Source organism: Ochotona curzoniae, unplaced genomic scaffold (assembly GCF_017591425.1).
Source record: "Ochotona curzoniae isolate NIBS_2020 unplaced genomic scaffold, NIBS_Ocur_1.0 scaffold_4701, whole genome shotgun sequence".
NCBI lineage: Eukaryota > Metazoa > Chordata > Mammalia > Lagomorpha > Ochotonidae > Ochotona > Ochotona curzoniae.
Genome location: NW_024467122.1, coordinates 11,058,108 through 11,073,483, shown reverse-complemented (window position 1 = coordinate 11,073,483; position 15,376 = coordinate 11,058,108). Strand labels below are relative to the sequence as shown.

Below are 15,376 nucleotides of genomic sequence, written 5' to 3'. Positions count from 1 at the left end.
GGAATTTTGATACGGTCTGCATTGAACTTGTAAATCACTCCCGATATTATTGGGTTCTTAGCATTACTTCTTTGAATTCCTAAAGTTAAAAATTCTTTGTTTGTGTTTGTGTTTATTTCTGCTGTGTATGCCTTTCGCCTCCCTAGTTTATTGGAAAGTATTTTATTCGTTGAATATATGTTAAACATGTGCTTAAAAATGAGTTTCTTCAGATTTCTTTTCACAGTAGTTTTGTTAGTGTTTAGAAATGCAGCTGGGTTTTAAATGTTGATCTTGTTTCCTTCAACTTAACTGGTTCATGAGTTTTCACTGTGTGTGTGATATGAAGGATCTTCCACACTTCATGCTAAGATCTTGTCATTTGCTGCCAGAAACAAATTTGATTTTCCGTTTTTCTATTTACATACCTTGTTTTCCTAATTCTTGCTTCATATCCTTGGCTGTTTTTCAGTTCTGTGTTTAAAATTGTCCTGTCCATAATCTTAGAAAGAAAGCTTTTTTTTTTTTTTTGATCATATATATGTTGTGCTTTTTGTATTTGGCTTTTGTATATCTAAGCAATTTTTGATCTTCCTAGTTTTTTGTATCATGAATGGTTGTTATAGCTTGTATATATTGAACTATTTTTGTTTGTATTGAATAAGAAGCATCTGGAACTTTAAGAAGTAAATCAAATTTTTATATTTATAGGTACATTGTAATGTTACGATATATTTATACATTGTATAATATTCAGATCTAAGTAGCAATATATACATGTCCAAGACATCACTTCCTTGTGATTTAATCAACACTTTTGTAAATTGCGTGTTACTTTCTATGTTCACCATGGTGTGCGCTATCAGTTTCTTCTATCTGTGACTTCGTGCCTATTAATCAGACACTCCCTTCTTTTCTCAACTCTTCCCACCCTGTGATCGTCACCATTACATTCTTCACCTTATTAGAGTTATGCTATCATATGTCATAGTAGGATGCCATGCATTGCTTGTCTTCCTGTCTTTCTGGTTTTAGTGTATTGCACTTAGCATAATTTTATTCTATTCCTGTTGTCACAGAGGACAGGATGGCTCAGAAATATGCTGTCCCACATCTTTGTAAAGACTGTATAGAATTACTTCCTTTTTTTTTCTTGCTATTGTGCTGTAAATAGATGAGAATACAGATATATTTTTGACAGACCATTTTCATTCCCTTCAATAATAGATTCAGTCTTGACTGTTAAATGGTAGTTAATTTTTTGGGTAACCTCCCCACTGTTTGTACAGTTGCTGTGATTAATTTACTTTTGTGCAGCAATGTGTAGGTGTTCCGTTTTCTCCAAGGCAAGCATCCTAAATGAATAAAGTGCTATCTTTGGTTTTGCTTTTCATTGATGACTAGTGATGATGTGACTTTTTCATATAACTGCTCATTTGCTTGACTTTCTTAGAAAAAATTTTTAGGATTGTTCCCTGTTTTCAATTGGATCATTTGGTTTGTTTGCTTTATTGATTTCTTTCAGCTCTTGCAGTTCAGTGGTACTTAAAAGCTTTTGGGAAATTGAATTAAAATGTAAGTTGCTTTGTTGTAAGAAAATCTGAAATCAGCATGCGAGCAGATCTTTAAAGGGTTCTTAAAAATACTTATTAGAAAAGTTTAACAAAGTAAGGTTACCTTTTAATTGTACTTTCATGAGTTTTTTGTAGTATCCCATTGTAATCTGTTGACTGCTTGTCAGATGTACAGTTTGCACATATTTCTCCCGTTTGTTGCTTTTTTCATTGTTATTTATTTCTTGCCGTGAGGTTTTAAGTTTTTATTTAATACCTGTTACCTGTTTTTACTTTAGTTTCCTGTGCCTTTGGTGACTGATCCCAAAACTGTACTTGTGCCCTCAGCCTGAAGTGTTTCTGCTATTTTCTAGTGAATTCATCGTTTCTGATTTTACATTTAGGTCATTTTATTTTTATCTTGAAAAGATTTATTTGAAAGAGGTAAGGCTGGAGAGAAATAGCTTCTGTCTGCTGGTTCACTCCTCACATACCTGGGCTAAACAGAAACCGGGAACCTGGAACTCAACCTGGTTTCCCCTAGAGGGAGAAGGGGCCCAAGCATAGGTGCTGTTTCTGCGTTTCCAGGCACATAGTGGGGGTTCGACGACTGGTAGGGCAGTGGGAATAGAATCTATACTCTAGTGTGGGATAGTGTGTGGTCTAGTAAATAATTGCTTATCCCTGTGCACCACAATGTTGGCCTCAGGTCTCGAAGATATTTTGAGTTGGTGTTTGTAGATGGTGAATGATAGTGGTCTGGTGTGATTTTTCTACTTGTAGATAGCCAATTTTCGCAGCATCATTCATTTAAAAAAAAAAAAGTGGGTACTCAGCCACTATGTTGATGCTCCACTGATTATTAATGTGTGTCTTTTATGTAATATTTTATTCTATTCTTCTGTTGACCTGTTTGTTTTTATACCAGTACCATGCTGTTTCAATTACTGTAGTTTTGCATTATATATTTTTATGTCACAGGATGTGATACTTCCTGCCTTATGTATCTATTCAAGCTTGGCTTTTTACTTTTTTTTTCTTTCATATGAATGTTACGATTTTAAAGTTGTATGAAGTGCTCACTTGGGCAACACATAAACTAAAGTTCTATGAAAAATGTCATTGGCATTTTCATAGGGATTGGTTGTGTACATCTCTTTGAAGAGTATGGATGTTGAAACATGGATGATTTTTATAGTCCATGCACACAGGGTCTTTTCCTCTTTCTTGTATTCCCTTCACGGTGTTTCGTTTGTGTTTTCAAAAATCAATCTAGTGGTCTTTGACTTCTTTGGCTAATTTCATTTTCTGTATTTTATTCTCTCTCTCTTTTGGTAGCTATTGTAAATGGGATTGCTCTCTTGGTTTCTCTTTCAGCTAATGCTCTGTTGACTTGTAATGCTGTTTTGTTACATTGATTTTTGTAGCTGCAATTTTGTTTAATTTATTTAGCAGTTCTACTAGTGTTTGGCGGAGTCTTTGGTTTTAATAACTATAAATAGTTACAATTTGACTTTTCTTCTTTCTAATTTGGATGCCCTCTTATTTCTTTATCTTCTCTAAATGCCTGTGCTTAGGACTTAGATTTTACATAGGGGAAAATTGGTAGATGTGGGTATCCTTATCTTTGGACTGTTTTGGGTAAGTCTTCCATTTTTTCTGTGTTGTTGCTGACTTGCCAGGTAGGACCTTTATTATGTTGAGTTATGCTCCTTCTGTACCTAATTTGTTCAAAATTTTTTTTTTACCTTGAAATGATATTGAATATTAACGGATGCATACCTGAATCTATTGAGGTGATCATGAGGTTTTCCCATTTGTTCTGTTCATACACATTTATTGGTTTGTATATGTTGACGCCCTGTGATGAATCCTTATTCATCCTGATTCATGATCTTTTTAATTTGTTGATGGATTCATTTGTTAGTTTCTGCAGAAGATTATTGGATCTGTGTTCATTAAAAATACTAACTGTAGCTTTTGTTTTGTTATTTTGGTATTGTATTCATGCTAGCCTCATAGAATTGAGTACAGAAAACTTTTCCTCTACAATTCTTTGAAATCATTTTAAATGGGTTGGTGTTAAGTTTTCAAACTCTGGAAAAAGAAGTTAGTAAAGCAGTCTCATCCTTGACTTTGTTTTTGGTGCTGATTTAATCTTTTGTTGGAGGTCACACTGTCTAAGTTTAACATTGCATCTTACTAATGTGTATGTGTCCAAGAACTCTTCCGTTTCTTACTATGTATGTTGGGATGTATTTGCTCTTACTCTTTAATCTTTTGTATTTCTGTGGTATCACTTAGTTGGCTCTGCATCATTGACTGTATAGGGGTCTATTTAATTTTTGTTTATTTATTCAAGATGCAGAGAGACAGCTTCCATTCGCTGGTCCACTTCCTGAATGCCTACAGTGACTGAGGAGCTGAATCATGAGACAGAAACTGATTTCAGGTCCCACGTATGTGAGCCCTCACCTTTGTCCCCAAGGATCCTAGCATAAAGCTGGAATCAAGACCATAGCTAGGGCCAGCATTTTTGTGTAGTCGTTACAGCCATGACTGTATTGCCAGCATTCCATGTAGGTGCCAGTCTGAGTCCTGGCTGTTCTAGTTCTGAGCCAGCTCCCTGCTAATGGAAAAGCAGTTGGAGGATGGCTCACGTGCTTCCGCTTCTGCATTCACATGGGAGAACCAAGGGAAGCCCCTGGCTTTGGGCTGGCCTAGCTTTTGCCATTACAGCCATTTGAGGAATGAACTGGTGGTTTGAGGACTTCTCTGTTTTCTCCTCTTTCCCTCCTCATTTTTTGTCTTTCAAATGAATAAATATAAATCTTAAAAAAAAACCCAACAACAGGCTGGAGGTGGTGATCAAATCTACTTACTGCCATATGAGACATGCACATCTTAACACGAGTCCTAACTGCTAGATCAACTGGCTACATTGAGTTAATTTTTTTATTTTAGTAAACTAATTTGAGCTAGTCATTTTTGGAGGGTGGTCATGTCACAGAACCATCTCTTCATTTTATCGGTTATAGTCTTTTAGAATTTTCATTTATTTAAAATATTCAGTATTAGCAATCTTCTATCTTCTGATTCACTCCCCAAAGGCCTCTGCAGCTGGATCTAACCCAAGTTGAAAACAAGGAGTCCAGAACTGCCTGTTTCTACCATCCTTCTGCTTTGCAGGGACCTAAGTACCTGATGTCACTGCCTCTCCCTGCATTCAAAGATCTCTCTCTCCCTTCCTTATTTTCACCCCTGTTTTATCATTACTGTTAAGTTTTTATTCCAGTTAAATTCATTGTCATGTCTTCACTTCCTGATAGCTGCTGTTTTCTTAGGCTTCAACATCTTAGTACTTGTTTTAATTGCTTCTATTCCAGATAATTTTTATGGTTACTTATGCTGCCATTCTGACTCCATTGCTTGCCATGTATATGGGAACATTATGTGTATGTTTTCCAAATGTGTGTTTCCTTGACACACTGTTAAGTTGCCATTACATATATGGTCAGTCATAGCTATTTGTGTTTGTAGTTTTTTGGAAAGTGTAGGACTGTCCAAAAAGCAGTTAAAAATCGGCAAACATGGTATTAAGTGTCATTGATTATGCAGATATTTCTCTTTTTCTGCTTCCAAATTACATGCTTTTTACAAAGTTAAAATATGGTAACAGTTTTACCCCCAGCATTTATAGTTAGAAGAATTTTTTTTTTATGGTTTACACACCTTTTGCCCTGCCACCTAGAAGGATATTGTTGCTTTCTTGTATATCCTTGTTTCTGTCACTAGTCTACCCTGGGTTTTTCAAGTGCATTTCAAAATCACACAGTGATTCAGTATATTTACCTCTACGGTGAAACTGTTTTATAATAGACAGATTGCTGTTAAGTTTAATTCAGTAAGCCATGGATTACACGTAAGGTTCTTCTGTAGAACTTTCATTTGTAGGAATATTTTACTAACTAGAAATCAAATCGAAAATATTGTTTGAGTCAAATAGTTTTTAGTACCTTTTTGAACTTTTTTCTAGAAAAATTTCTCTTGACTTTACTTACTAGATAAGCAAGGCATTCTTAATTTAAAAAAAAATCAGATGGTACTTTTTTGCATTAAGAAGAGTCTGGATTTTCTTATTTTTTATTTTCCTTTCTTTGTCTTCTCTCTGCATATATATATATGTATATGTATATATATAATAATGGGGAAAGGGTATGCATTTTTATTGCATTTATTTGATTAAGAGGAGAAAGAGAAGCAGAATCCAGGTTATTAGACGGAAGGGTCACTGTAAAGTAGAGAGGATTCACCGTAAATTAACAGTTAAACAGTTTTTGGAGAAAGACCAGCAGATATTTATTTCATACTTTGTACCGTGAGTAGTCTGTTAAAAATATGCATTTCTGTTGTTTTAATAGAAAACAGGACATCCATAGACAGTAGGAAAATAACGTTTCAGTATGTGTTAACTTTATAGGTATTGAAACTTGAATTTCATGTTCTTCCCACATTTGAAAAAAATGTTCCTTTATCAAATTATTTTCAACCATTGAAGAAGATATTTCTGAGCTACTAAAATACAGATGCTGGATGAGATTTGGCAACTTCCTCACAGGAATTAGTTTTGGACAGGAAAGTTACCAAAACATTATTAGTATTTCTTATTACCAGAACATTAGAAGCTTCCAAATTAGAGGTTTTTTATGTGCTCTGAATTTCATGTTTCTGTATATTTCAATTAAATGGGGTTGTGGTTACAATTAGATAATTCATAATGTTACTGGGATAATAAGGTTGTTTTTAAGAAGAACATGAACATTTGTGCATGCCTTGTCATCGTCGGTGCGGATGCTGTTTGTAAACTGGGGATAGAAGCATACTAGTTCGAGGAGCTATTCTTAAATCTCTGTGATAGAATTAAAAGCTGGATCCAGATCTGTTAGTAGGTATGCTATTTCCTCTGAGCATCGCCCAAATGAGAGTTAATATTGCCAATTTGTGAGGATGACGCAACAATAATAGCAGTTAGCACTTGGCATAGTGCTTAGTATGTAACAGGCAGTATTCTAAACAGCACATGTGTTTTTCCAAACCATTATTATTCTTATATGGAGTCTGTTACCATTTAATTTCATTTTTCAAAATGTTTTTATGAGAAAAGCAGGTTTTACAGAGAGAGAAGGAGAGACAGAGAAGTCTTCCAACCACTGGTTCACTCCCCAAATGGCCATAACCACTGGAACTGAGCTATCTGAAAGGAGCCAGTAATTTTTTTCCTCCTGGGTCTATCAAGTGGGTGCAGGTTCCCAAGTTTTGGACTCCTCTGCTGCTTTCCCAAGCCATAAGCTTGGGGTTGGGCTGGAAATCACTTCCAGGACTCAATGGCCTCTATGTCTTCTGGGCCACGGCCCTTTCCCCTTGTTTATGTTAATCTTTGGTACAGTACTAATGTGCAAATCATAGAAAAATACTAAAAAGGGTTTTTAAAAATCACAGCTTTGAAGTAAAAACCTTCTACTTTGTGACTTTTGTCAGCGATATGTCAGGAAGACTTTTGTTTGCCAAATGTAGATCTTATTATTTCTTATTGTTCAATGATTAAGGTGATATGTATATTTCTGACTATTTTGAAGATTTATTTATTAAAGGCAGAGTTACAGAAATGGAGTAGGAAGGGATGAAGCTGTGGGGAGAAATCACCAATCTTCCTTCCCACTGATTGATTTCCCAGATAGCCACAGTATTCAAGGCTACAGTAGGCCCAAGCCAGAGGTCTGATCTGGGTCTCCCACATGGGTGCCTGGGCCAAAGGATTTGGGCCATCTTCCTTCTACTGCTTTTCCAGATGTGTTAGCTAGGAGTAAGGTTGGAAGTGGGGTGGGTGGGGCTCAAAATGGCATTCATGGGGGATGCAAGAGATGCAGGTATTGATTAACCTGTCATGGCACAACTCTGGCTTTCATTTTTATGATTTTTGGTGTATGTTCATCATTTACTTCCAGAGAAGAAGTACTCATTTTATGTTTGATTAGGGAAATATCTTCCCCATTATTTCCTAGATAGCAGTATAGCAATATATATTTTAAATGTTTTAGATCCTGCATTTCACTTCTATCTATCTGGAATAATAATTCTTAACACTTGCAAAGGTGGGATTCTTTATAGCTGCATACAGTACTGCCTCTTAGGTCCTGTTGATGCAGTTTTTATGTGTGCTTTGTGTTTTCTTTCCCTTCTATTTGCATGCATGAGTGGTACATTTGCATGGAATATTTCAAACTAGAAGCACCAGAATGGCTTGAATGTGTTTAAATGATCACTCTTTGTTGTCTACCCTGGTGGTTTAGTTGGATTCCTACTTTTGAGGTAAAACTAGACTTATTTTGATCCTTTATCTACTCCTTTACCATCTTGCTTAGTTTATGATTAAGAAGAAGTAAGCTCTTGTGGTATTGACCATTTATTATTTTACATGTTAGTAAGATAATTGAAGAAACATTCAGAGAATTAGGTGAATTTTTTTGTTTGTTTTACAAATTTAATTCTTAGCAGTTTTTATTCCAGTGTTTGTGAATTTTGACCCAAGCAGAAAAGCTATGAATTGTTTTTCTAGATTTAGTAGACTGCTTAAAGTGTGGTGATATCATCAGTTAATAGAATTTGATTTGAATAATTTGATGAAATAATCCCCTCACTAGTATTCCCAGTAGATTTTGTGGGGTGGGAAGGGGAATGGAACCTTGATATATGTATATGCCTCAGATTCACAAAGTAAAAGTAGTATTAGATTTTGCTCAAAGGGAATTTAAAATATTTCTTCCTACAAGAAGAAATTAATGAGGTTTAGTGACATTTTTGGGTTTATGATCCTGTGTTTTACTTTCTCAAGAAAGCACCAACTCTAGACTAAACATTGCATTTGTAGAACTGCTTTGACACTTCCTGTAGGGTTACTGATTGGGAAATTTTTTTATGTGGATAAAAGCTCTGTTTTAAATAATCATATTCATGAATCACTGAAAAAATTGTGGTTAGATTAAAAACTAGATTGATGCTTTTAATAGGCCCTTACCTTTATGTTTTTAGTTTTTAGGTGATATGCACATTTATATGTTTTACTAACTTTTTACTTGATATATTGAGCTTTGTGCCTGAGAGCCATACTAACGATTATGCTTACTGTTTAAATGTTGGTACAGGAAGCGAGCAGCTGCAAAGCATCTAATAGAACGCTACTACCATCAGTTAACTGAGGGCTGTGGAAATGAGGCCTGCACGAATGAGTTTTGTGCTTCCTGTCCAACGTTTCATCGTATGGATAACAATGCAGCAGCTATTAAAGCCCTCGAGCTTTATAAGATTAATGCAAAACTCTGTGATCCTCATCCCTCCAAGAAAGGAGCAAGCTCGGCTTACCTGGAGAACTCGAAAGGTGCCCCGAACAACTCTGAGATAAAGATGAACAAGAAGGAAGGAAAAGGACCTCGGATTGATTTTAAAGGTAAGATGCTTAATTTTTAATTTAGAATTATTGACTGAAAAGGATGTTGAGATTTAAATGTATGAGCTCTGTTTTGCAGCTTATTGGGTGACATTAAGATATCACAGTGGAGCGAAATCAATTTACGGTGTTAAGAGAAATAAAATAGTCTTTAGAAAGTTCACAGAAAATATACATTATAAAAAGACCCTTGTATGGATTGCAAAATGTTTAAAGCTGCCCCCTTATCCTAAACTCCAATCTCCCCCTCACAGTGAAAGTAATCACAGTGAAAGTAATGAGTATTAACAGGGTAATAAAGGGTTTTTGTTGTTTTATTTTTTGACTTTTGTTTGAAAAGCAGAGTGACAGAGAGTGAGGCAATGGAAAAGTGATATTTGTTTCACTGGTTTACTCTTTAATGCCTGAATGGTCAAAGCTATGCCAGGCTGAAGACAGGAGCCTAGAGACTCGTCTGGGTCTGCCACATGGGGGATAGGAGCCCAGATAATTAGGCCATTAACTGGTGCTGTGTTCTAGGTGTTTTAGCAAGAAGCTGGGTTGAAAATAGGTGAGGTCCCAGGAACTCCGTATAGGGTGTGGACAGCCCAGGCAGAGGCTTAACCAGGTGGGATCTCGTTGCCCTCCCCAGTCTAGATATGTAGTAAACAAAGTATTTCATTCATTTTTTTTTTCTTCCAACATGAAATACTTTTGCTTTATTAACCAGAAATGGGAAAGCTTTGGCTTCAAAAAGTTGGAGAAATTAGGAAATATGCTGCAGCTCTGTGCCCAGAAAGAAGAGGAAACCAACTTTGGTGACAACTAGGCCCTCTTACCTGTTTGCTCATAAGTTACCTTCTTCCCAGTTTGTTTTTATTTGCTCATAGACTATGATTTACTGCGCTGATTTTTTTCTATCCTTATTTCTATCTTCAGAGATTATGAAAACAATTTCAACTTCAGAGATTATGAAAAATTATACATTCTTTTTATCTACAAAATAGCCTCCCGGGGATGAACTTGGAAAACCCAAGAAGAACCATTTCATTATTATTATTATTATTATTATTATTATTATTTGTTTGAAAGAGAACGAAAGAAAATGAATTTGAATACAGATGGTCTTATTCTCTTGTTCACTTTCAAATACTTGAAATGGACACAGAAGAAAGAACTGGGATTCGAAAACGCAATGTAGGGCTTTGGCATGGGTGGCACAGAAGTCTAAGCCATCTACCCTGCTGTCTCCCACAGTGGACTCTGGTATGGAGCTGGATTGGGAGCCAAGTCCAGTCTCAAACCTGCCACTCAGATACAACATGACCAGAACATAGAAAAGGACAAAAGTTTCTAGGAATATGCTGAAGAAAGTCTTTTTTTTTTTTTTTTCTAAAACTTGCATTTGTAGTGTTTTAAGTAGAGCAAAAGTGAAAAAGTCAGAATTCTCAGGAGACTAGTAGTGTACCTGCTTTATGGGTGGGTAAAAGGCATTATGGTTAGTGAACACATGCATTTTTGTATTATATGACTACATTTTGACAGATCTCGATTGTGAAGAAAATTTGAACTATTTGGGGCTGTTAAAGTCACGTATTGTCTGAGTCTGGCAGGATGGCTCAACTGGCTAATCCTCCACCTTCAAATGCTTGGCATCCCCCTTGGGTACCAGTTTGTGTCCTGGCTGCTTCACTTCTGACCCAGCTCCCTGCTGGTGGCCCGGGAAAGCAGCACTGGGCTTCCAGTATATGTGGCTGACCCACTAGTTGTTTCTAACTTTGGATTGGCTCATCTCTGGCTGTTGTGACCTTTTGGGCAATGAAGCAGAAGAAGAGAAGTTTTTCTCTGTCCTCCTCTCTGTAAACTCTGTCTTTCCAATAAAAATAAATTCCGTTTTTTTTTAAAGTTACATATTGTTGAAATAATTTTTAAAAAATAGGTTGTTGATATTGTTAGTGTTTGGGGAAAAAAAGGGTAAACATATATTTTTGCTAGAATTCTGCTTGAGTTTAAAATATTTGAGTTTTTGCCACAACTGACACTGACAGAGTAAACAGATGTAATATGAAAATAAGTTGCTTTGTTCCCTTCTGTTTTGTAGATGTGACTTACTTGACTGAAGACCTGGTATATGAAATTCTTGAGTTATGTAGAGAGAGAGAGGATTATTCACCTTTAATCCGTGTCATTGGAAGAGTTTTTTCAAATGCTGAGGCATTGGTCCAGAGTTTTCGTAAAGTCAAACAACACACAAAGGAAGAACTGAAATCTCTTCAAGGAAAAGATGAAGATAAGGATGAAGATGAAAAGGAAAAAGCTGCGTGTTCTGCTGCTGTTGCTGCTGCTGCTGCTATGGAAGAAGATTCAGAGGCATCATCATCAAGGATCAGTGAGAGTTCACAGGGAGACAATAATATACAAAAGTTAGGCCCCGAGGATGTGTCTGTGGATATTGATGCTATTAGAAGGGTGTATACCAGATTGCTCTCTAATGAAAAAATAGAAACTGCCTTTCTCAATGCACTTGTATATTTGTCACCTAACGTAGAATGTGATTTGACATATCACAATGTATACTCCCGAGATCCTAATTATCTGAATTTGTTTATTATTGTAATGGAGAATAGAAATCTCCACAGTCCTGAATATCTGGAAATGGCTTTGCCATTATTTTGCAAAGCAATGAGCAAGCTACCCCTTGCAGCCCAAGGAAAGCTGATTAGACTTTGGTCTAAATACAGTGCAGACCAGATTCGGAGAATGATGGAAACATTTCAACAACTTATTACTTACAAAGTCATAAGCAATGAATTTAACAGTCGAAATCTGGTGAACGATGATGATGCCATTGTTGCTGCTTCCAAGTGCTTGAAAATGGTTTACTATGCAAATGTAGTTGGAGGAGATGTGGACACAAATCACAATGAAGAAGATGATGAAGAGCCTATCCCTGAGTCTAGTGAGTTGACACTTCAGGAACTTTTGGGAGAGGAGAGAAGAAACAAGAAAGGTCCTCGAGTGGACCCACTGGAGACTGAGCTTGGTGTTAAAACTCTGGATTGTCGAAAGCCACTTATTCCTTTTGAAGAGTTTATTAATGAACCACTGAATGATGTTCTAGAAATGGATAAGGATTATACTTTTTTCAAAGTAGAAACGGAGAACAAATTCTCTTTTATGACATGTCCTTTTATATTGAATGCTGTCACAAAGAATTTGGGATTATATTATGACAATAGAATTCGCATGTACAGTGAACGAAGAATTACTGTTCTCTACAGCTTAGTTCAAGGACAGCAGTTGAATCCATATTTGAGACTCAAAGTCAGACGTGACCATATCATAGATGATGCACTTGTCCGGGTAAGTTGGACTAACTGTTCAAAATCAGTACTAATTAAAAAACCCAGTGATAAGAATATTGTGAATATTTAGTGAGTTCATTTTATACATGACTTTTAAAATAAAAATGTCATATATCACGCAAGGGCATTTCTGATCATTTAAGTTTTACTTTTGCTGCTTTGCAAGAGTATGGATATGTTCTATGCATTGCTTGTCTTATACAATGATTTCCTCCGCTTTTTGAAAAGCAATGAGTTTTCTGAATCTTGACCATTAACTCCAAAAGTTTATTCATTCAAGAGTGTTGGATAACACAGTTACAAGGGAAATGTGGAAACACAGTAAGTATGGATACGACTATGTACCTAAGTTCTCCATCGCGTTGTAAATTCTGTTCAAAAACTTGTCCTATAAATATACAGTTGCAGTATTTTGAGCTTTATTTATTCATGAATGATCATGTGCCAGGTAGATACCTGTTGTCAGTAAAAGTCTGGAGGGTCAGTAGGGCACTAAAGTCCTTAAATGGAATTGCCTGTTTTCAGTGTTCTACTCACTAAAATATCCTTAGGGACAACCACGGGTGTTGGAACCTCTGTGGGAAAATAGCACCTCTTCTAGTGTCACCAATAAAATCCAGGTAGATTGAGCTAGGAAAGTATTGTAAACTCCGGTACCTTGCTACTCTGTTTTTTCCAGTGAGAATGGCTCTTGTTCTTTAATTTCTTCCATGGAAGATATGAATTTTAGTGCCTTTAGGTAAAGGTGTAGAACTTGCTAGGAGAAAAACTGGTTGCCAGTCATATTTTGCCAAAATTTGCATTTGTCAAAATGTGCTTAGATTTTTATTGTAATTGTAGTGTATGTATCCATGTCATTGTTAGTTCTTCTCATTAACTTCAATTAAATTTTAATTGCATTAAAAATATAGATCAAGTCTCTACGTACGTTAAGAGCAAAAATAATGTGACAACCAGTAAGAAATTTTAAAGTGTATTTAAGTTTTAGAATGAGTTTTTCTTAATCTGAGAATTTGTGAATCTGTAATCCAATGGAAAAAACTTATATCTCAGAAATTGCTGTTACTGGAATTTTTTGCCTCCTTAAAAATGGGAAATGTGTTTATAGTGTTGAATAAAGATTCGGCATTACTTAAACACTCAGATTTTGAGTGGTGAGAGTATTAAGCGTTTAACTGTGTGAAATAACAATCCTTGCTTCTGGTTAGCTTTTGTTTTACTTCTGTAGTTGGAAGCTCCATGAATAATTAATTAGCATAAGGGCAAACCAATGGACCAATTACGGCTTATTTTACAGTTTAGCAGAAGGGTAATGTATTTTGTAAGAATGTAAGCGAAGGGGCTGGTGTTGCAGCACATTAAGTCACTGCGTGCTACTTGGGGCATCATAGCAGAGTGCTGATTGAATCCTGGCGAGTCTGCTTCCAATCCAGCTTTATGTTAATGTGCCTGGAAAGAAAGTTGAAGACAGCCCAATTGGGTCCCTGCTACCCCTGTGAAGACCAGAGTGGAGTTACTAGCTTCATCCTGGCCACCACTGGAATATTTGTAGCTATTTGAGATGTGAGCCAGTGGATGCAAAATTCTCATATACCTCTTCCCCTGCCCCACCCCCTTGTCTTTTTCCCCTCCCCACAAATAAGTGAATTAAACAAATAACATTTTCTTTGCAAGTGAAGTTTTAGGAAAAGCACTTTGAGTTCTGTCTGTAAACATCCTCTGCTAGAATAGAATTATGAATTCCAAACCTCATTCTGTTTGGCTTTGAGTTGAATACTTCCCCTGTGTTCTGCAGAAATCCGTGCTTAGCCTAAAATTAAGTGCTCTCTATAAGATTTATTCCAGGGTGTAGAACATCTGTCCACTTTCTTACCTGCCCTCTCTGATTTCTCTCCCCAGACTTACTTTGCTTCTTGCCCCCATTTTTACCCCTAGATTCACAAGACTGAGGATCAGTAAAAGTTTAGATACTTTTATCTGTTTCAAATTTTTATTCTGGGGTTGTAAAGAAACAACCAATTCAGGTTTTAGTCACCTTCTAAGCAATTGTTAGAGTAAAATTAACAATGAACTTTTTAATTATGCCAGCAAAATTTTTGGTGAGTTATATATAGTTATGTCAAAATTGGATGCTATTTTAAAATCGGAATTCCCTGGATAATGTCTGTACTTGCAGTTCATTACTGTGATTTAGTGTGTTAGGTGTTTTCTTAACCAATGGCAATGCAATGAGTTGGTGCTTACTGAGGAGTTTCTTAACTATTCCTAGATATTTAGGCAGTAAATATTAACATTATACAGATTTTATCCTTAATTTCATCTGTTCCTTTAGGTTAAGGAAAAAGTTTGAAAAGTTGAGACAAAAGACATCTAAATAGATCTTGAAAGTTAGTTGATTACTTGCCTAGATATAATTGAAATACTAAGAGCAGTTGACAGTTATGGTTATCACATTAGTTCAGCAACATACGGTTACTGTGAAAAGTGATCTCAGATCCTTCCCTCAAGTGAACTCTAAAGAGTGCTGTTTTTCAACATTTTATTCCTCAAGGCCCCACTTAGTTACTAAAGCTTCATTTTCTTTTTTAGATATCACAGTTTGACCAAAAATAATTTGGAACTACATAGTAGGGTATTTAGAGAAGACTTTTTTTTTTGCTCATTTGAGTTTTTAGATTGTATTGGACAAATTAGTGGTTATGTTTATTGAAACTACATACCATTGATTGTAGGACACACTGTTGCTTTATTACTACTAAGGAAAAATAATCCCACTGAGTAATTATGAGATACTGTTAGTTGAAAATGCTTATTTCAGAGGTGAGAAAATGTGAAAAAAACAAAAATGGATTTTAGAGTTAATGGAATTGATAACTTGGCTCCACAGTTAAGTATCAGAATTGCTTAAGAAACATGCCTCCCATAATCATGCTTAAGTTGCTTGAATATTTCTGCTGCGATTTATTTTCTTACATTTCACTATGGTTACCGCATAA

The 15,376-nt window shown here is 35.9% G+C and overlaps 1 protein-coding gene across 16 annotated transcripts in view; it reads left to right on the top strand.

Annotated features, from left to right (window-relative positions):
* UBE3A (ubiquitin protein ligase E3A) overlaps positions 1-15,376 on the top strand; it is a 90,780-nt gene that overhangs the window by 49,012 nt on the left and 26,392 nt on the right. For all 16 annotated transcript variants that reach the window (XM_040968804.1, XM_040968801.1, XM_040968789.1 and 13 more), the window contains 2 exons: positions 8,735-9,036; positions 11,117-12,378. In XM_040968804.1, coding sequence (XP_040824738.1) covers positions 8,735-9,036; positions 11,117-12,378 — 1,564 coding nt within the window. The remainder of the gene's footprint in view (positions 1-8,734; positions 9,037-11,116; positions 12,379-15,376) is intronic.